The following is a 23,116-nucleotide window of genomic DNA, read 5'->3' as shown; positions in this document are numbered from 1 at the left end:
CCGACATGTACCCTGATTAGGAAATCGAACAACACTCAACCTCTGAACCACATTGGCCAGGCTTTCCTGTAGTATTTTTTTTTTTAAAATATATTCCATTGACCTCTCTACAGAGAGGAAGGGAGAGGGATAAAGAGCCAGAAACATCAATGAGAGGGAAACATCACAAGGTACATGCCCTTGACCAGAATCGAAACCAGGACCCTTCAGTCTGCAGGCCAACGCTCTATCCACTGAGCCAAACCAGTTAGGGCCTGTAGTATTTTTAATATGGAAGGTTGGCAGGGTTATCATCTAGGATGTTGCCTAATTTATATTTAAAAGTGATTAACTATTTTCAAAATAAATTAGAATTAATCCATAAATGGATAAAAACTATATTTATTTAAAGCCTAACTTCATAATTTTCTTGTCATGTTTGTTTATTAGACTGTTTGATTGTCTCATTATGGGATATGTTTCTGTTATATGCTAATGGGTGGAGGCAATTTTTAAACTTGCGCTTAATTTATTCCCCTATAGGTAAAACATTACCTTTTGGGGAAGTTTTGAAGCAGTTTGCCAACCAAGAAACATAAATTCCACTTAGTTATTTCCATATAAAAATGCATTAGGAATCACTTAATTCTTTTGTTATATCCCTGGCCTATATAAGACATTAAGACTAATTTTTTCAAATTTTTATTTTTTTAATCATCACCCCAGGATATTTTATCCATTTTTTTTTTTTAAGAGAGAGTAGAGGGGAAGGAGGGAGGGAGGGAAGGAGAGAGAAAAACATCAGTGTGTGAGAGATACATTGATTGGTTGCATCTCGTTCACACCCCAACCTGGGCAGATCCAGCTTGCAACCCAGGTATATGCCTTTGACCAGGGATCGAACTCGCAACCCTTTGGTCATTGGTTCGATGCTTGTCAACCACTGAGCCAAACTGGCCAGAGCATTAAGACTGATTTTTAACAAATTACACTACAACTTATATCTTCAAATGAATGCTGTCCTGTTCAAAGTAGTTGGTATTTAGCTCAGTAATTGTAGTCTTTTTACAAACAGGGTTGCTTTTTTTTTTTAACTCTTTATAAAATTGCTTTTAGTATTACCCATTTGCTCGAAATGTTTTTGGAACTAGCCTTGTACTTTTCACTTCATAGATATATTCAAACTCTATAGGTTAACACTACACTGACAACGTGGAATACTGGTGAGGAGAAGGACATCTTTTATTGAATTTATTTTACAGTTTTATGTTAGCTGTTTTTTAATCCTCCCAAGAAGATTTTCTAAAACTTCTTGAATTTAAAAATACTTTTCTTGGATGACTTTTTGATAACTATTTCCCCTTTTAAATCTGACCTAAGTAGTGGTATCTTTCTAAAGAACAGAAATATTTGTTGCCCGGGTGTTGGGGCTGCTTTTATATAGTCGCTTATGTTTTTTTTTTCTCCCCCTCAAGGAGGAATGGGTTGTTTTTATGATTTTACCTGCTTCAAGTGGTTGTTAATATTCAGTTCTCTTTTGTAGAACGCTGTAATTTTGGAAGAGATGAACCTTGTGATTTAGTCTTTTCTTCAACAGACAGAATTTCATCTTAATCATTACATTAACAGTATTGTTAAAAAGCTTTTAGTAGTTTTACCACCCTCCTCAGTGGTACATTTCAGTATTTATTATTATTATTTACATTTCAGTCTTTATACTGAAAAGTCTTTGTGAATAGCCTAGAGAAATCTTACGTTTTTCTTCTTTCTTCTCTCTTATCTGTGAAGATTGAAAATGTATTGCCCTCCTTCATAAAGTACTTCTTACTATACTCTATTGGACGAAACTTTGTTATTGAAGTTTTCACTAACTCTAACGGTAAAGAGAGGAGCTTTTTTTTTTTTTTTTTTTTAAAAAAAGAAAGGTCTTTTGTTAATGGAGGCTATTCACCTGAACTATACATTCTATCAATTCTGTTCTTCCTGTCAGTATTTTACTGCAACACATGTACATTAACATTTCTCTGTTGATAATTTTTATTATAGCAGTTGTGTACAATAGCTGATTTTGAGGAATGAAGGTAGTAGTTTCTAGTATCTGAATTCAAGCTTTACAAAGTAATTAATGCAGAATACATTAAACTTTTGAAGTCCTAAATTTGAAGAGACTGTATGAGTATAATGATAAATATTTGTTCCAATTAACATGTTATATATCTAGACTTTTAGCCTCTACTTCTAGAACATTTATAGAAAACAAGCTTAAGATGAGGCTTGTTTTAGAATCCATTCTTAAATTGCATTCTTAAGTACTTGATTTAAGTTCCTAGTTTGTGGAAAAATTACTCTTTTCTCTTAAACTTGTCAAGTTAAAAGCTAGTAATATTTTTATGATTTGATGGGTATGTTCCTTAAACTTCAAAATTTTTTCATGATGACGACAACCATCTCTTTAATGACATTGTGTAATGTTAGCCATTGATAATAATCTTTGAGGATATTTTTAATTTTATATATTTTTTTATAGAATATTCATTTTTATGTGATAGTGCTAGCACATATTTGTCAGGTTACTTAATAAAAGGATGAATGTTTCAAAATATACATAATTTGCATTTGTTTGGCTCAGTCCAACAGATGCTTGAATATCTACCTTATGTAGGCACTATGCCAAGCATTATATGACTTTCCTTGAAAAAAAGCAATCTCTGTCAACCAGGAGCTTATAATATAGCAGGAGAAATAAAATATTTATACAAATTTCATATTTAGGAAACTAAGTGTTAAAATAATTATAAACCTATGTGCCATAGGTAAGGAGAAATAACCCCAATTAAGGTTTGGGAATAATTACAAAAGGTTTCATGGAAAAATTAGCATTTGAGATGGTACTTGAAGGTTTGTCTGCTGTATTACAACATACACTATCTCAGGAATATGCATTGTTATGGCTAGCCATAATTTACCTTATTAAAAATAATAATCAGATTTCCAACTTGCCTATTATAGTAACAATAAAGTGTAATCTGTTTTTCCCAGTTGAGAAGTGATTATTTTGTTTATCTGTTTCTTCCAGGAAAACGTTTAAAGTTGATGATATGTTATCAAAAGTAGAGAAAATGAAAGGAGAGCAAGAATCTCATAGGTAAGATAACCTACATTAAGTGACATACTTGAGGAAAGAGTAAAATGATAGTGATCTTTTCCCTAGTGATTACCTCAATATTATAAGGAGTTAGAAGGAACCTTAGAGGTCACTTGGTCCAAATTCTTACACAAATCAGGAATTACTTCCTCTATACCATCCCTGGCAGAGAATCCGTAAGCCTCATCTCGAATACCTCCAATACTGAGAACTCAGTGCTTTCTAAGGCAGCTATGTTCATTATCAGTTATCTCTATTTCCAGTTTCTTAAATTTTAAATCCCAATTTCTGTAACTTCTGCAGTTGGTGTTAATGTTATAATTCATATAAGGAGGGATGGAGACTCACATTTATTTAACTATATGCTAGGTGCTGTGCCAGGTGCCTCACAGCAGCATATCTCTTCTAAGTATCATTTTCACATCTGAGAGAGGCTCTCTTTTTTTCCCATTTTGTCTTTCCCCTTATTTACATCATTCAGGCAAAATATTCCTAACTTCATTTTGTATTCAAAAAATATGTTTATAACATGGTAGTTTAATAAATTTGACAATTTGGGCAGAATCTACTTATTGTATGTTTTCAGACGTGATACCCAGAACTAATTTCCAAAATGTCCTAATAGCTGCCTAGGCTAGATAGTATGTTTCCACTCCTAGATGGTATTATTCTATTTAGTCTTTTATATGTAAACTAAAGAAAGTTAAATACTATTCTAAAGAGAAACAGGAACTTAGGTGGTATTCATTCATTGACTCATTTTAGGGAGAATGCAAAACTAAAAATACTAGGTTTAAAAAAAAAAGTTGAAAAAGTTGCCACAGTGGATTTTTCTTTTTCTTTTTTGAAACATATTTTTATTGATTTCAGAGAGGAAGGGAGAGGGAAGGAGAGATAGAAACAATCAATGATGAGAGAGAATTATTGATTGGCTGCCTCCTGTACACCCCGTACTGGGTATGGAGCCCGCAGCCTGGGCATGTGCCGTTGACCGGAATCGAACCCAGGACCCTTCAGTTCACAGGCCGACGTTCTGCCAACTGAGCCAAACCAATTAGGGCTCTTTTTCTTTTGAAGTTTTAAATCATATCTTACATATTTGTATAGGCTACGCACTGATTTAATGATGCTTTGTGTATGGTTTCTCATTTTGGTGACTGGTGTAAGATGTCATTTTTGCAGATGCTTATCTTTAAAGTTTGGCTTTTGAATTAGAATATTTTGTTACTTGAATTATAAAATCACATTTTTTATTTTATATCCTGCAATCTTGTAAGACAAAAGTGTAATTTCTATTTCCATATCTAGGCAATCCTGACTTGTAAATAAGCTTTGATGGTCTGTTCTAGAAACTGAAATCACTGATCTTTACTTAATCTATTCCTGCCTACGAAGCACCTTTCAATGCAGGAATATTCCCAGTGCATGTGCACTCTATTCTTTGCTTGAATTTTTATTCCATATTCTTGTCTGGTCATTTACCCTGGACAAAGCTCTTGGGATCCTCAAGGCCTTTTTTACTTAAAGTGGAAGCTGTGTTCTGACCTCCCTGCTGCTTTTCTCCTGAACACCTTAATAGTTTGCCCTTCAGGTCTTTCAGGGTTCAGGTGAGAAGGAAGAATGAACCAAGAAAAGAACATTTAACCCTTTTCATCTTCTCTTTCAAACTTCTACCTTCATCACTGCTTAAACCGTATTACGATCTCTTTGTGACATTGTCTTACATCAGTGGTTCTCAACCTTCCTAATGGTGCAACCCTTTAATACAGTTCCTCATGTTGTGGTGACCCCCAATTTCATTGTTACAAATTGAACATAATTAAAGCATAGTGATTAATCACAAAAGCAATTTGTAATTATATATGTGTTTTCCGATGGTCTTAGGCGACCCCTGTGAAAAGGTCGTTCAACCCCCAAAGAGGTCGCGACCCACAGGATGAGAACCGCTGTCTTAGATAAATATTACAGGGAGTAATATTTAGAGGGAGTAGGGAGTCTTATGAGGAAGATAGAATGTGCTGGTTAATTATTTTTGAATAATGACAATAATTTTGTTCTTTTTGACCCAGTGGGTTCAATAATAAGACCAATAATATAACCAGCTCATAGCAACATTAGAGATTTGCATAGAATTCCTGCTTGTTATTTTGAAAAACAACTTTTTCAGTCTTTAAGATCCAGCTGGGATATTTCATTGAGTTGGATATTTCAACCCCCAAGATTTTCCTTTTTTTTTTTAATTGATTTCAGAGAGAGAAAGGGGCTGCCTCCTGCACACCCACCACCAGGGATCAAGCCCGCATCCCAGGCGTGTGCCCTGACCAGGAATTGAATCATGACCTCCTGGTTCATGGGTCGATGCTCAACTGTTGAGCTACACTGGCCAGGCGCTATTTTATTTTTTAAAACCTAACTCTGTTGGAGCTGACCATGCTTAATACCCAGCAAAAGCACTTCAGACCAAGGGGAAGTATTGAGTTAATGTGCTAGCTGCTTCAACCCACACCCCCCAAATGTCTCAGTGGTGCTCCTGGAGTCACTAAAACGAATTGGGAAATTTTTTTTTTTTTTAATGTATTTTTATTGATTTTTTACAGAGAGGAAGGGAGAGAGATAGAGAGTTAGAAACATCGATGAGAGAGAAACATCGTTCAGCTGCCTCCTGCACATCTCCCACTGGGGATGTGCCCGCAACCCAGGTACATGCCCTTGACCGGAATCGAACCTAGGACCTTTCAGTCCGCAGGCTGACGCTCTATCCACTGAGCCAAACCGGTTTCGGCGGGAAATTCTTTCATTTTAAGTTTACCTCCAAAGCCTTATATTTGTTAAATGACTTCAGTGTATTCTTCATCTCAAATTAGGTATACTCCTATTGTTTACTAAATTTATTACACAGGATTGTAAAATGTTTCTTAGACACCAATATATAATGCCAGCACTAAAAACTTTGCTTGTAAAATAGTTGATCAAATTCTCTTAGAACAAAACAAATCTTTGTTGTTCCATAACATTAATTACTAGTAGTTAACATTTTAAATCATATACAAAAAAGTCTTCCATCTATATTTTTATTCTGTACGATTTCAGATGTAGGAATCTTGATCAGTTTAATTGCCTCCTGGATTTGTTCAACAGCTGTAATATGGGAGTCTTCTATTGTAACTTATGTTCTTTTAGCACTTCCAAAGTTGTAATAGCTCCACTCCCAAACACGATGTATTTCATGCTACTAAGTTCTAGGGGAATATCACAAAAAAGCTCCAAAGTTCCAGAGAAATATCAAAATATACAAAAATAACATAGTACTACAGCCCAAAAGTTAGAATAATGAAATGCCTGGCCTATTTATGACATTTATAGTGACGTATAAACCAAACCAAATTCCCAGCATTATCCATGCTAAATGAAGTTGCTGTTTCAGGATTTTTTTAATGTAATTTCTACTCTAGATAAATAGTTGTCTTACTAGTCACAGATAATTGCAGAAATTTACTAGGGCAGGGGTGAGGAACCTTTTTTCTGCCAAGGGCCATTTGGAAATTTATAACATCATTCTCGGGCCATACAAAATGAGCAACTTAAAAATTAGCCTGCTATATTTGATCAAACATTTAATTAACTCCTAATGCCTTAGCAGAACCAAACCAACTGTTTTTGTGGCCTTTATGGCCTGCGGGCCAGACGTTCCCCACTCCTGTATTAGGGGAAGGGGCTGATAGAAAAAGAATAACATTGCCCTGGCAAGTATTGGTCAGTAGTTAGAGCAGCCATGGGCAAACTACGGCCCGCAGGCTGGATCCGGCCCGTTTGAAATGAATAAAACTTAAAAAAAAAAAAAAAAAGACTGTACCCTTTTATGTAATGATGTTTATTTTGAATTTATATTAGTTCACACAAACACTCCGTCCATGCTTTTGTTCCGGCCCTCTGGTCCAGTTTAAGAACCCATTGTGGCCCTCGAGTCAAAAAGTTTGCCCATCCCTGGGTTAGAGCATCAATCCTCGAACCAAAGTATTGTGGGTTCGATTCTGGTCAAGGGCACATACCTTGATTGCAGGTTCCCTGCTCCAGTTGGGGTATGTGCAAGAGGCAGCAATTGATGTGACTCGCTCACAGTGATGTTTCCCCCCTCTCCCTTGCCCCTACCCTTTCACTTTCTAAAATCAATGGAATAAATATTAAAAAAGAAAAATACAGGTATTTCATGGTTTTTACTTCTTTAAGGTGTTGGTCAGTGTATGACAATAGACCAGAATTGTCATCTGTAACTTTAAAACTCAGTTTTAAAGCCTACCATTGATGAATATTGCTTCTTTTCTTGAAAAATAGCTTCTGAAAATTCCACAGCAATGAGCAAATCTTAGAAATTTATAGTTGTCTCACTCTAGTCTCCCAAGTTTATACTGATGTTTCCTCTTGCTTTTTTTTGGTGTGATTATATTTAAAATATCTTTATTTTCTTTTCAGAATGTTTTATATCCTGTCCTCTCTAGCTCTTGTATCTGGCACTTAAGTTTATTGTGGGCTTTTTGTTTACTTTGGGTTTTGATCAAACACTATGGCTTATTGGAATAAATCTCTGGTATTTCTGTAGTTTTCTATCCTAGCAGGATCCCTGGGGTCAATTGTATTATTAATCCTACCAATTTTGGAATTACTATAACTCCTGATTTATAAGTGCATCTCCACTAGCAGAAAGGTCAGCATGAAAAGATTTCCAAATTGGAGCTGCTTCCAAAAGTATTTCCTTAGGCGAGATGAGAAGCAGAATGTCTTCTCTCTCTTCCCCTTAACCATCTTTCATTCCTGGTCCACTGTTAGTAGCTGGAGAAGTCCCCTCAAAAGATAACTGAACTACAACTTTTACTAGGGATATTTTCCAACCTCTGGTATTAGTAGGTTAATAAGGTAAATGTCTTTCATCACTTTCTATAGTTGTTATTACAGCCTAAGCTTTAGAATTAGAAATCTTCCTTTTGTAAGCATCTTTTTGTACTATTACAAGGCCCAGATCTATTTTTTTCTGGGATTACCATTTACTTAATATATATAGTGTTTGGGAAGTGGTACACTATCTTCTAGGGCAGTGGTCGGCAAACTCATTAGTCAACAGAGCCAAATATCAACAGTACAACGATTGAAATTTCTTTTGAGAGCCACATTTTTTAAACTTAAACTATATAGGTAGGTACATTGTTATTAACTTAATTGGGGTACTCCTAAGGCTTAGGAAGAGCCACACTCAAGGGGCCAAAAGAACCGCATGTGGCTCGCTAGCGGCACTTTGCCGACCACGGTCCTAGGGGATATAATGGTGAGCAAAAAAGATGAAGACCCAGCCTTTATGAAAATCATTGGCATTTAGGGGGGAAAAGACAAAATCATATAATAAATATAAATAAATGCTGGGAAAGAAAACTATAGGGAAACTGAGTGTGTAAAGCAAGAGAACCAGCTCTTTAAGATGTTGGCTTTGGAAATAGTGGTCAGGGAGGGCTTTTCTGGAAAAATGAACTGAGATTTGAAAGATAATATAGGACTAAATAGGGCAAGAGGATGAGCAGATAGCTGATTCTAGATAAAGGAAATATTATACATATGTCATTTGAGGCCAGGGTAGCTGTCAGGGAGAGTGGCATTAAATGAGGCTAAAGCAGATGGCCTTGGCCAGATAATGCAGAACCTTGTAGGCTATTTAAGAATGTTGGTCTTCATCCTAAGAAAGCAATAAATTATTTTAAGTAGATATATTACATTAAAGGTACTTCCCTATCCTCTTTTAGAAATTTAGCTGCATTTTTAAAACTTTAGGCTGCTGCTTAAGTTGACTGTATGTCTTTTCCATCATTAGTAAGATCTAATGTTTTGACAGTTTGGCTGCCTTCAGTGTACATTTTGAAGTTGTTTTCAAATTACCATCTTTTCATGCTTGAGTTTTAGATGTTTTTCAGAACCTGGAACCATAAATTTCTTTTTACATACCTATTTCTGAAGGTGCCATATCAATCACTGCTGAGCATATCTGATTCTTAAAATTTAAGTGGTTTTGGGGTACTCCTAAGGATGTTCCTTTGTAAAAAAAAATGTTCCTTTGTAAAATATGGGTGTTGACAATAATTCCTCTATGTTTGTCCATAGTATTTCTATAAGGCGGTTGATTTATATGTAATGGATTCCTTCCATTCAACTTTATCTTCTCACTATAAAGGGCTCCCATTCTTGTGTCTGAACTTCAAAAGAAACTGGATTCCAAAATAATGGGCTTGGAGCAGTCATCAATTTCTCAGCTTTATACATTACTAGAGGCCCGATGCACAACATTCATGCAAGAGTAGGCCTTCCTTCCCACAGCTGCCAGCACTGGCTTCCCTCTGGCACCCAGGACCCGGGCTTCCCTGACAGCCCTGGCTTCATTTGGAAGGTTGTCCGGAAGGACATCCGGTCTAATTAGCATATTATGCTTTTATTATTATAGATAGCATGAAATGTATAAGAAGAGTTAGGTAACTAACATCTAACAAAGTAGGTGCCAAATAGTTTATCATGAAACTTGTCCTGCTATGAGGTAATAAAGTTTTGACCCTAGAAATGAAACCTTATACTTGCCACTATCAGATTAATGTGTACCAAACTAGAAGCATTAATGTTGGTGTCTTTCTAGCATGAAAATTTTGGTCTTTCTGTGGTGCTTGGCTATTATTAAAATTTGAGTTTCCTATATGAATCTCATTTCAAAAATGTTAATTCTTTATGAATTTAAATTAACCTCATTCTACCGACTGCTTTGCAATTGTCAGATATTTGTGCTTGGAATCTTATCTCAGAATTTCAAATTCCTCATCTAGTTTCCCATTGCTTTGTTACTTGCTTCCTCAGGAGATATAGGAAACACATAACAAAGATGAACCAAATTCTTACCTGATATCTTACTACTGATCATCTGGACTCTGTACAGCCTAAAACCAAATATGCCTGACTAATCAATCCTACATGTTTCTTTTCCTTCCCCTTTTTCTGATCTAGCTTAATTAATTAAGATGTAAATACAGTAGCCATCAGAGAGGGAAGAGGGTAAATCAGGAAGGGGAAGAAAACTGGCCTTTTTCCTTTGATGAAACCACCTGTGGAAGAGATCAACTAGGCCTTATTGTTACTTTTATTGTAGGTGCAAATCAGTGTTTACTTTTAAGAGAGAGAAGAGGAGAAGATGTGCATAGCAAATTACATTCCCAGAGTTATTTTTTAAATTGGTAATTGAAATGAGGAATTTATTTTCTCAGAGAAATAATGTTAAAATGATGGCTGAATGTGCTTGCATCTCACTTAACTCAAAATATACCATTTAAAAACTGTCTCAGACCCTCTGTAGTGAAGGACCTTTCTATTTGTTTTTATTTTCCCATCTTTTTGTAGATGGATACTTGTGTAAATACACTAATCACATGCTTGTAAATTATGGCAATATTAAATGTCCATAAAAGTTTTTAAAGTCTTGTTTTTAAAGTCTTGTTCTTCATTTCTTACCTTGTTCTGGAGTGGTAAGTTTCCCCAATGAGACCTCAGTTTGCAGACTACATTTTGAGCGACATTGATTTAAAATATTTTTTGGAGTAGGTCAAGGTGTTTCTGGCATTTTAAAATTGGAAGTTAAAAATCACATTTCCTATAAAACCAATGTAAATAATACTGTAAGTACCACAGTGTAATGGCAATTACATTGACCTTAAAAATCTTGCTATTCTTGGGAGGATATCATTATCCTTATAAAAAGTATTTATCAAGTGCCTCTTGTTGATAGAAGTATTTATCAAGATACTGCTAGGTTCTAGGGCTGCTGATATAATAAAATGATTGTTGAAAGAGAACCTTTGTGAAAAAAATAGTGACAAAAAATGGTAAATAGAAGTGCTTATAAAGGAAATTAAGCTCTCTGGTTATAAAGCTCTGGGATGGTTGGGGATTGGTTTTATGTAAGACTCAGTCCTAAGAGGTCATTTTCTCATTTTACAGATCTCGGGTCACAGCTAATAACTAAAGCCAAAATTCAAACTTGAATTTTCTGTTTCTAATTAATCATTCTCATCTATTTTCCTACTCTGTGTTATCATTGTAATCTATTTTCGTATATAAGGCTTTAGTGGTGATAAAACAAATGGGAGCCATATTGTAGACAACAGTAAGACAAAAGATTTGGCAGCTAAGGACTCATTAGAAAATTTGGAGAAAGGAATATTACATGGTGTTTTTAACAAAATTAACCTGGTTTTAGCCTGTAGGTTTTTTAACTGAAGTAAATAAGAATAGGATAGGCTGGTTGTGACTAACGTATTATTTTCCAATATGTGTAAATTCTGTAATTCCAATCATTACATGCTCCTTAACACTATCTTGCTTCAGTGTCTTTATACAGCGTGTGCCCAAAAAATGGATACACAATGTCTGTAGATTCTACTACATTTTGAAAATGAAATGTATTTTCACGAACACTTCCTTTATAATTATTCAAAGCATGTATATATATTTTTTGGGATACCCTGTATACCTCTTTCCCCCTTCTTATAAGAATGCCTAGATTATCACCATCTTTTTTAACCGAAAAACAACCCATACCCTTTATGGATCCTTATGCCTTTTTCTTTCACTAGTAAATTTTTTTTTTTTTTAATAAAGGGAGACTTTTTTTTTAAATTAAGTCTTTATTGTTCAGTTTATTACAGTTGTTCCTCTTTTTTTCCCCCCATAGCTCTCCTCCACCGAGTTCCCACCCCACCCTCTGCCCTTACCCCCCCACTGTCCTCATCCATAGGTGTACGATTTTTGTCCAGTCTCTTCCTGCACCCTCACACCCCTTTCCCCCCAAGAATTGTCAGTCCACTCCCTCCCTTCTGGCCTGCATAGTTTTTTGTTGAGAAATCAGCTGACATTCGTATGAGTACTCCCTTGTAAGTAACTAACTGTTTTTTTCTTGCCGCTTTTAAGATTCTCTCTTTGTCTTTTACCCTTGGCATTTTAATTATGATGTGTCTTGGTGTGGTCCTCTTTGGATTCCTTTTGTTTGGGGTTCTCTGTGCTTCCTGGGCTTGTAAGTCTATTTCTTTCACCAGGTAGGGGAAGTTTTCTGTCATGATTTCTTCAAATAGGTTTTCAATATCATGCTCTCTTTCTTCTTCTGGCACCCCTATAATTCTGATGTTGGTACACTTGAAGCTGTCCCAGAGGCTCCTTACATTATCTTCGTGTTATTTTTTTATTGATTTCAGAGACCAAAGGAGAGGGAGAGGGGGAGAGATAGAAACATCAACGATGAGAGAGAATCATTAATTGGCTGCCTCCTGCATGCCCCCCCACTGGAGACCGAGCCTGCAATCCGGGCATGTGCTCTTGACCGGAGTTGAACGTAGGACCCTTCAGTCCACAGGCAGATGCTCTGTCCACTGAGCCAAACCAGCTAGGGCATAGTAAATTTATTCATTTAAAATCTTCATTGTTGAAAGTATTACATATGTTGTCTCCCCCCACCATCTATCCCCTCCAGCCCTTTTTCAAAAAATATTTTTACTGATTTCAGATACAAAGGTAGAGGGAGAGAGAGATAGAAACATCAATGATGGGAGAGAATCATTGATAGGCTGCCTCCAGCAGGCCCTCAGGCATGTGCCCTTGATCAGAATCAAACCGGGGACCCTTCAGTTTGCAGGCTAACACTCTATACACTGAGCCAGACTGGCTAGGGCTCTTTTTCTTTTTCATTAATCCTCATCCATTGATTTTTAGAGAGAGTGGAAGGGAGGGGGAGAGACAGAGAAATATGGATGTGATTGGTTGTCTTCCACACACTGAGGTTAGGTGTCCTTGATGAGAATTGAACCTGGGACCCTCACAGGCTGATGCTCTATTCACTGAGCCATACCAGCTAGGGGGATTACCCTAGTCAGTTTCTTGAGTAAGAGATCAGTACTGCTTCCCTTTCTCCAACATCTATTCTCTCTAGCCCCCTCCCTGTCTGGGATCTATCACACTACAGAAAGTATTCTGGAAAGTTATGGATGGCTTCTGATCAACAAATAGATTGTTTTATTTTGTGGTTTAAAGGTACTATAAAAGCCTGTAGATGTTTCTATTCTATCCCATCTTAATCGTTTTTCATTGTGAGTAGATACTTTCAAAACAAATAGTATCTTTGTAATTTATTCTTTTTCCTATTCTATTGCTTCTAAAACTACTAGTGGAAATGACATGTTGAAATAGTCATTTGTAATTGTGTATTATACCCACCCCTGATTGAAGTAGAAAGTGATGGTTTTTTATATTTGTTAGAAGGTTGAATTCCCATAGCTTTGGAATATTCAGACACTTTTGTATGGACTCAGCAACCCTTATAAAAAAAAATTGTGGGGTGGGAAGGGAAACTTGTTCCTATGTTATAGGTATAACACTAAAGCATAGTAAATTATCTTTGCCTCTCATTCGGTGGTCTATTTTTATCTGCCTTAATCCTTTGGTGTTTCCATTTTTGTGTGTGATATTTGTTTGATTTTTAATGTGTAGACACTATTTCAGATGTCATACTTAATGGAAAACATGGAGTCATGGGCTTGAATCGAGTTAAGAATAAGAAAATCAAATACTTATAAATTATCTGAAGTAGCTTTGATCTTAATGTTATATTTTAAAGTCTAGGCTATTTTTATTATAGAGCATTAAAGTGATAAATGTTTTGTTTGTTCTGTTTAGCTTGTCAGCTCATCTGCAGCTTACCTTTACTGGTTTCTTCCACAAAAATGGTATGTACTTTAAACATATTGGCATTCTAACAAAACACCATTGTGAATTAAAATATTACTTTATGTGTAAATTTATAAAATGGGAAAGAAGTTGAGTCTGATAAATGTTAAACTTCTCGTTAGTTGACTTCTCCAGTGCTTTCCATTATTGCTTTATGTAGTGAATAATGGGATGTGGAAGATGTAACTTGCAACTCTTTAAAATTTAGTGGTTCTCAAGTTTTAGTGCTTCTGAATATATCTTGGCACTTTTTAAAATCCATATAGCTGGGCCCTACAAAGACTCAGATCTACTAGGATGGAGTTTAAGAGTCTACATTTTCATAAAGCACCAAGTGGTGTGTAACTCAGTAGTTCTGAGTGTCAACCCATGTGCCCAGAGGTTGCCAGTTCAATTCCCAGTCAGGGCACATGCCTTGGTTGCAGGATCACTACCTGGTAGGGGCCATGCAGGAGACAGCCGACCAAAGATGTTCCTCTCTCATCCATGTTTCTCTCCCTTTCCTTTCTTCTCTCTCAAAATCAATAAAAACATATTTTTTAAAAAAGAAAGAAGATTGCTGTCCTGCTAAAAAACCCCAAATAGTTTAATAAACAAAATGATTGTATTAGAACAGTTTGATCGCCAGCTTTTTTTACATAACAATTATGAGCTCAGTTCATATCTCTATTGGCAGCTAGTATAACTTCTTTCTAGTTTTGCTTTAGATCTGGTCCATATTTTGTATAGGAGTAACTTGAGTAGCACTTTTGTGTTTTTTCCCCCCTAACCCATTTATAATCTTATAGAGTCTTTATTTCCAATCATGATCTAGTTTTTTGTGATACTTTTAAAGTACATGGACTCTAACACTTAAGAAACTTATCATTTGAATTTTGTAGGTTTGTGAACCCTTTGTTCCCAGAATTACGTAAAACATACATAAACTCTCCATCACTAAAGTTAGTAATTGATAGTAATTGAATAATATTTACTGATCATTATTATTTTGTTAGTTAATATTAACTTAGTTGAATTAATTTTAGTTGAATTAATTAGTTTAAATTAATTGAAAAGTAGCTTGATTAAACTGTTCTCATGTCTGCATGACAAAATGTGTAAAGTTCAAAAATTGCTTTAATTCACTTGAATCTTTTATTTTTCCTTGATATCACTTAAGTAAATGAGAAAGTAGACTCTGTTGATAATTCTGTGACCAGAAAATAATTTCCCATTATAATCAAATTAGTGAAATTTGGGAAGAAGCAGATAGATACATTGCCTCTCCTGTCTATTCAAAGTATTGTTATAGGTTGTTGGTTTTTTTTAAGAAGTAATTTTTTCAATGTTTTTATTGACTTTTAGAGAGAGGGAAGATACAGGGATAGATAGATAGAAACATCCATAGAGAAACTGGATCGAGTCAGCAACCTGGGCATGTGCCCTGATTGAGAATCGAACCAGTGATCTCTTGGTTCCTGGGTAGAGCTCAACCATTGAGCCATGCTGACCAGGGAAGAAATAATATTTCTAAGAAACCAGGATAGAAAACCAACAGCCAGGTCTCTAAAATCTGATTATTTTTTCTTTGTTTTTTAAATGAAGACTTTTTTTAGCAGTTACTATTTGAAACTGCTTAGAATGAATACACAAAGATTATTAGGATGCTATTTTTAGAGTAAGTAATGTTTGGAGAGTAATATTTTGTTACTGGATTTTAGCCATTGGATTATTTTTGCTATATTAAAGTGTTTTTATCGTGGATATAACTTTCAAATAGACTGATTCAAATTCATTTTATGCACACTTTTTAAGTGAAAACTTGTCCAGAATCTCAGGACAAAAATTATTTTATTTCTGTATGTTTATAGATTCATTTATTATAATTCTTCCACATAATACTGAAACTTGATGAATGACTAAATATTTAAAATTTTGACCTATTCAGGCTTTAGGTTTTAAAGACAAGCTATGGCCCAGTGTGGCTCAATGGTTGAGCATCGACCCATGAACTGAGGTCACTGGTTCAATTCCCAGTCAGGGCACCTACCCAGGTTGTGGGCTCAATCCCCAGTAAAGGGCCTGCAGGAAGCAGCTGATCGATGTTTCTCTCTCATCGATATTTCTGTCTCTCCTTCTCCCTCTCTCTAAAAAAGTCAATGAAAACATTTAAAAAATAAAAATAAAGTCAAATTATGGAAAATAATTTGTTAATTGGTATAGGTAATACAGAATATATTTTAAAATTAAAATACTTAAACCTTTGTGAGCCAAGAGATTCCTTGCAGTGGTTCTCAACCTTCCCAATGCTGTGACCCTTTAATACAGTTCTTCATGTTGTGGTGACCCCCAACCATAAAATTATTTTTGTTGCTACTTCATAATTAATTTTGCTACTGTTATGAATCGTAATGTAAATACCTGATATGCTATATGTGTTTTCTGATGGTCGCGACCCACAGGTTGAGAACCGCTGCTAGAGAAATTCTCATAAAAAGGCCAAAAATAGATATTTTTATTTTGAAATGATAATATGCTTATGTAACTTTTTTTAAATTCATTTTTTTTATCTCTTTGGTCTTGAGTCAAATCAAAGATTTTTTAGTTTAACATCTCTGTATTCAAAGTGAAACATGTATAATAGTAATTGGTTTAATTTAAATGTATCTTAAACTACATCATTTTTTAATGATATTGGGAGAAGGGAAAAATTTTTTTAAATATTTATTCTGTGTGTGGTTGCCTTTCCTGAACATTTAGTTGTTTTTTTCTCCTGAACTATTTTATTGGTGCTTTCCATCAAGAAGCTTTAACTATATTTGTCTTTTTTTTTTTTTACAATTGCAGTTTATTATATTCTTTTATTATTATAATTGTTAAATCTTTATAGCAGAAGTAATCAGTAAGCCTTTTTAGTTTTAATTAAAATAATTGAGCCATTATCTGAATGAAAAGAAAATCACAGGCCCTAGCAGGATAGAGCATGATCCTGATATGCCAAGGTTTCAGTTCAATCCCAGGTCACCCAGTGAATGCATAAATAGGTACAACCAACAGGTCAATGTTTCTATCTTTCTCTCCCTGGCCCTCCCTCCCTCCTTCCTTCACTCTCTCTCTTTAAAATCAATAATTAAAACAATTTAGGGGGGAGAAAAGAAAATCAGTATATAAGAAGGGAATTACAATTGTCTTGTGAAAGGTTTATTTAAATGACTTTATATGTAAAGGCTTATTAAGAGTTTGCTGCACATTTGAAACTGATTTTGGCCCCAGCTGGTAGCTCAGTGGTTAGAGTTTCGGCCTACAGACTGAAGGGTCCTGGGTTCAATTCTGGTCAAGGGCATGTACCTCAATTGTAGGCTCGATGCCCAGCCCTAGTCAGGGCACGTGTGGAGGCAACCAGTCGATGTGTCTCTCTCTCATAGATACTTCTCTCTGTCTCTTCCCCTCGCTTCCACTGTCTCTAAAAATCAATGGAAAAGGTATCCTCGAGTGAGGATTAACAAACGGAAGAAAAGAATGAATAAAATTCTGAGAAGTCTTTTTTATTAGAAATTTCTAGACTTCTTAGGAAAATGAGTACTGTATTTATATATTTTTAAAAATACATTTGAAATGTTGATTTTTCTATTTAGATAAGCCATCACAAAACTCAGAAAATGAACAAAATTCTGTTACTCTGGAAGTCCTGCTTGTGAAAGTTTGCCACAAAAAAAGAAAGGTAACATATACAATGATATTGGTAGATTAAGTAAGATAATTTTTAAAATTTGAATATGTTCATGTGTATATACTTTGTATTTAAACCTTGAAAGCTTTTAAATATGTTAGTGCCTGAATTGTAAAACTGATAACCTCTTTGCCAACCTCCCAGATCTGTGTGTTTTCCTAGTCTGGCTGTAGGTATATGCATAAAACTTTCTCCTGTAGGAGTCTGACAATGAAGGGAAGAAGCTATCTTTTAACATTTTAAGACATAAATTCCGTTACTTCCCTACTACTTAAGTCTCTTCTTACACCCATTGAAATTTTAAATAAGGGCTAAGAGAGAGTTTTTCCAAAAGGATTCTTTTTTTCAAAAATAATCCTCAGGCTAAGAAATTCTGTTGCTAGCGTTATTAGCCATTAACTTGTTCATATTATTGCTTCAAGTTTTTATTATAAGACTAGAGGCCTGGTGCACAAAATTCATGCACAGGGGTGGGGTTCCCCCCCTCAGCCCACCCTGCACCCTCTCCAATCTGGGACCCCTCGGGGGATTTCCAGATGCAGTTGGACATCCCTCTCACATTCCAGGACCGCTGGCTCCTAACTGCTAACCTGCCTGCCTGCCTGATCCGCCCCTGCTGGCCCCCCTGATCACCCCTAACCGCCTCTGCCTGCTGGCCTGGTTGCCCCTCACTGCTCCCCTCTGCTGGCCTGGTCATCCTGCACTGCCCTCTCTGCTGGCCTGGTTGCCCCTCACTGCCCCGCTCTGCCGGCCTGGTCACCCCACGCAGCCTGCTGCTCAGTCGTTTAGTCATCCCTCACTAACCCCCCTGCCAGCCTTGTCACCCCACTCAGCCTGTTCGGTCGTCCATTTGGTTGTGATGGCCCCTGGCTCTTTATATATATAGATGAAAGTATTGTCATAAAAACAAGTGTTATAATGGTTAAATTTCCTGGACAACCCACAAAAGCCAACAGATAGACTTTTAGTAGCCTTAAGTCAAGTCCTTGGATATTTTGAAGTTCCTATTGCTGATGTTATTCCAAAATCATAGTAAGGTGATACAGGACTTGAAAACTGCTGGAGCATTGGTATGGATAGACTAAGGTGACAAGAGATGGCAGAGTAAATATATATTAAAAACTTTGCAGTTAAGAAATACCACTTTCTGTGCCTCCAACTCCCATGCACATATGACATGCGGTGATGTGAAAATTCTTTAATATATATTTTGATTTAGGCAAAAATATGTGAATATACCTATAGTATCCTTTTTATGTTTAAAAATAATAGGCATAAATATTTTCTTGGAAAGATGGATATACTAATATTAGTCATCTCTGGAGGGTAAGATCTGGGGGGTGTGAGAAACATTTTTCATTTTATACTCTTCTGTGGATTAGACTTTTTTTAACCATAAACATTTATTCATTTTAAAAAGCTATAATGAAATATGTACTATATTTTCTTGTTTTAAAGGTCTTTTGCATCTTCTAATTTTTCAACTATGCTCTATAAATCTAGTTATATGATTACAGAACGTTACTCGTAAGATGAATATTGCCTCTGTTAAACACATATTTAAATGAATTTACTTATGTCATAATGTTGACAGTGAGATTATAATTCTCTTTTCGTTTCTAATGGTCTTATCTATCTTTTTGTTAAAATATAAAATTTAAGGGATAAGATTAACAAGTTTAATGTTTTAAGCATGATTTTAATTTCATATTTCTAATTTAGAACTTTTAGATTATCAGCTAAATATTGGATATACTGTATCATTATTTTCAACATATTGGAGAAATCCTCATATGTGGTAATATTTGGAATATACTTGTTCCAAATTTTGTTTTTGCTTCATCACAATTTCACAACTATGGTTAGAATTTTAGTATGTCATTTGGGAATCTTGGCCTATAGCATGTTTCCTATAACTGTGATTACAAGTTTATTATAATTCTAATAATTGCATGTATATAAATAAATATAATTTAATAATCTTTACTTTTGCAGGATGTAAGTTGTCCAATAAGGCAAGTTCCTACAGGTAAAAAGCAGGTGCCTTTGAATCCTGACCTCAATCAAACAAAACCTGGAAATTTCCCATCCCTTGCAGTTTCCAGTAATGAATTTGAACCTAGTAACAGCCATATGGTGAAGTCTTACTCATTGCTATTTAGAGTGACTCGTCCAGGAAGAAGAGAGTTTAATGGAATGTTGAATGGAGAAACCAATGAAAATATTGGTAATTTTATTTTAATAATATAACTAGATTTTATCATAGGAGATTACAGTGGCTAATGAAAATTATTGAACCAGTGTATCTTAAAAGTATTCATAATTTTGTACTATTTCTTTTTTAGTTATTGTAATAATTTTTTAAGACTGCCATTCCATGGGAAAAAAATGATGCAGAACTAGAACTGAATTGCATGTTTTCTAATAGCATTGCTTTTATTTGCAAGTCTCTGATAGTCTAATGAGATAATTTTATGGTAGATTGCCCAGGCTCTTGGCTATTGTGCTGTACTAGGTATTTAATTTGTAAAGTTCTCATTATTACATGGCGAAACATACTTCATACAGTAAAATAATAAATTGAACACTGGATGGGAAAAATCGGAATTTCAAATTAGCCTCACAGCAAACAATAAATTCACTACCACCTCAACATTTTATTGTGGAAAATTTCATGTATACAGAACAATCAAAAGAATTTGTGAACACCAATATCCTCACATTCAACACATAGATTGTGCAATTAATATTTTATTATACTTGTTTGTTATGTATATCCCAACAGTTCTGAATCCACCTTTGAGGTAATCATTCAACCAACATATAGGTGCTGGGGATACAAAATTGATTAAAACATCCAGTTTTATCCTCCATAGGCTCACAACCTAGAGTATGGAGATAGACAAATACAAATAAATACAATTGACCGTTGAACCAATGCGGGGGTTAGGGGTGCCTAACCAACCCCATGTCACCCACCTCTGCAGTTGAAAAATCCATGTATTAATCTTTGAGTTTTTTTATTTTTTTAGGTGGTATACAGAATCTTTTTTTAAAACTATGTTTTTATTGATTTCAGAAAGAGGGAGAAAGGGATAGAAACATCAATGATGAGAGAGAATCGTTGATCGGTGCCTCCTGCATGCCCCTTCCTGGGGATTGAGCCTGCAACCCAGGCATGTGTCCTGACTGGGAATTGAACTTTGATCTCCCGGTTCATGGGTTGACACTCAACCACGGAGTCACACCAGCTGGGCTAATGTTTGAACCTTTAAGTACCCTTTGAAGTTCTTGAAAAAAACCATGAATGAGGATGTGTTTTTTTTCTTCTTGCCTAGCAAGGTCAAGATTATTCTCAATAGATACGGGGTTACTGTCAATGAATGTCAAAAAGGACATTCATACATATCATAAAAACATTAGAAGCATGTAAGTCTGCATATTATACTGCAACTTAGTGTAATTTGTACCTCATTTGGGATAAATAAGGGGTTGTATATCATAAATAGGACATTTGCGCTTGGATATTTTATTCATGAGAAATGTTTATCAAATTCAGATGTCAATGAAGAACTTCCAGCTAGAAGAAAACGAAACCGTGAAGATGGGGAAAAGACATTTGTGGCACAAATGACAGTATTTGATAAAAACAGGTAACGCTGATGGACAAGTGAGGTTCCCGTAATGTTCTGAACATCTTTTTATCCCAAAGTCGAATGTAGTGGTGATACTATTTCTTTGCCTTTGTTTCTCTTTATTCTTAATGACTGAAAAAAAAAATTTTTCTCTTTATCACATAGAAAACAATAAACACAGATGAGGAACTATTTGAATGGCTCAGTTAAGATTATTTGGCAAGTGTTTTTGAGTGTCTACCCTGTCAGATACTGTTCTAGGTAGTGAAAAGGCAATGAAATCTCTGCCTTCATGGAACTTCTAGTGGAGGAAACATACACCACCCCTTCAAAAAATTATATCAACTGATGTCACTTAGTGGTGAGTGCTGTGAAGAAAAATAAAGAGAATAAATGGTTGTTTTACACAGAAAGCCTCAGAGAGGGTAATATATGAGTAGAGACCTGAATGCAGTGGGTCCTGTGCAAATTTTGAGGTTATGTAATTACTAAAATTAAGGAAGAAAATTGTGTGTAATCATTGTATGGCTCTATGTACATTTGGCACAGGGTAGCAAAGAACACTTGGATTTATAATTATCTCAACAGTTTTCATTTGGGAATAAAGCATCTAATTGCCAGTAAAAGATGATCTAGGAGGCAAATGCAGTTTCTTTTTTAAAAAAAAAAAAATATATTTTATTGATTTTTTTTTACAGAGAGGAAGGGAGAGGGATAGAGAGTGAGAAACATCGATCAGCTGCCTCCTGCACACCCCCTACTGGGGATGTGCCCACAACCAAGGTGCATGCCCTTGACCAGAATCGAACCTGGGACTGTTCAGTTCACAGGCCGACGCTCTAGCCACTGAGCCAAACTGGTCAGGGCTGCAGTTTCTTTTTAGACAGGATTGGAGGTGAAACCTATAACGTGACATATGTCTGGCTCCAGGCTGCTCACTGGTAGTTCACTGTCAAGTACAGGATAAAGAACTGAGTGTAGCAACTAGTACATTCCTTGTATTCTTTAAAAAGTACTAGATTGTTGCTGTAATATTATCACTTACTAGTCACCATGTAAAGAAAGGTATAAGACTTTTAATAGGAAAGCAAAGATGATTAGGAATAATACCACAAAATGTGGGTACCATGTTGTCTTAGAATATATCACTTAATATCACTATATTACTATTGGCAGAACAAATATAGTCTTTTTAAAGTCGGAAATTTGAATGTGGATCAAAGATTTAAATGGAAAATAACAATCATGTACTAGGAGATAGTGGTTATGTCTGTGGGAGAAGCAATGAGGATATGCCACACTGGGCTTTATTGATGTTGGGAAATGTTCTATTTTAGGCAGGATGGGGAGGTATGTTGAATTATTTTTTAAATTATTAACATATATTATACCTTACATATATATTAACTTTTTTTAACATTCACATGTGAAATACTGCTTTTTATTTAATGATAAAAACTATGAAAAAACCATGGGAGAATTTCCCTTCAACTTACTTTGAAAATTTCCAAACTTACAAAAATGTTGTGAGAACAATACAGGTAATTAATGCCCATAGAGCCTTCATCTAAATTCATCAGTTTTTAGCATTTTACCACATTTGCTTTATTTGTGAGTGTATACTTTGTTTTTTATGAATGATTTGAAAGTTTGTGATACTCCATTTCTGCTGAATACTTCAGGGTGTGTCTCGTAAGAACAAGAACATTTCCCTCCACAATCTCAATACACCTATCATATTAAGGAAATTTAACATAATATAATACTGTCTCCCCAATTAACCCAAATAATGTCATTTATATAGCTCTTTACCCTTTACCCCCAATTGAGGACTGTGATCTGTAGTTATTTGTCAGTTGC

The 23,116-nt window shown here is 35.3% G+C and overlaps 1 protein-coding gene across 4 annotated transcripts in view; it reads left to right on the top strand.

Annotated features, from left to right (window-relative positions):
* SUZ12 (SUZ12 polycomb repressive complex 2 subunit) overlaps window positions 1-23,116 on the top strand; it is a 45,076-nt gene that overhangs the window by 5,941 nt on the left and 16,019 nt on the right. For 2 of the 4 annotated variants that reach the window (XM_006764041.2, XM_015564123.1), the window contains exons 4-8: window positions 3,056-3,124; window positions 13,862-13,911; window positions 17,527-17,612; window positions 19,617-19,848; window positions 21,181-21,274. In XM_006764041.2, coding sequence (XP_006764104.1) covers window positions 3,056-3,124; window positions 13,862-13,911; window positions 17,527-17,612; window positions 19,617-19,848; window positions 21,181-21,274 — 531 coding nt within the window. Of the gene's footprint in view, window positions 1-1,171; window positions 1,203-3,055; window positions 3,125-13,861; window positions 13,912-17,526; window positions 17,613-19,616; window positions 19,849-21,180; window positions 21,275-23,116 lie in introns of all 4 variants that reach the window. The other 2 variants (XM_015564122.1, XM_015564121.1) reach the window with 2 other exon arrangements.

The sequence above is a fragment of the Myotis davidii genome, unplaced genomic scaffold (assembly GCF_000327345.1).
Source record: "Myotis davidii unplaced genomic scaffold, ASM32734v1 scaffold699, whole genome shotgun sequence".
Lineage (NCBI taxonomy): Eukaryota > Metazoa > Chordata > Mammalia > Chiroptera > Vespertilionidae > Myotis > Myotis davidii.
This window is presented reverse-complemented; position numbering and strand designations above follow the sequence as displayed.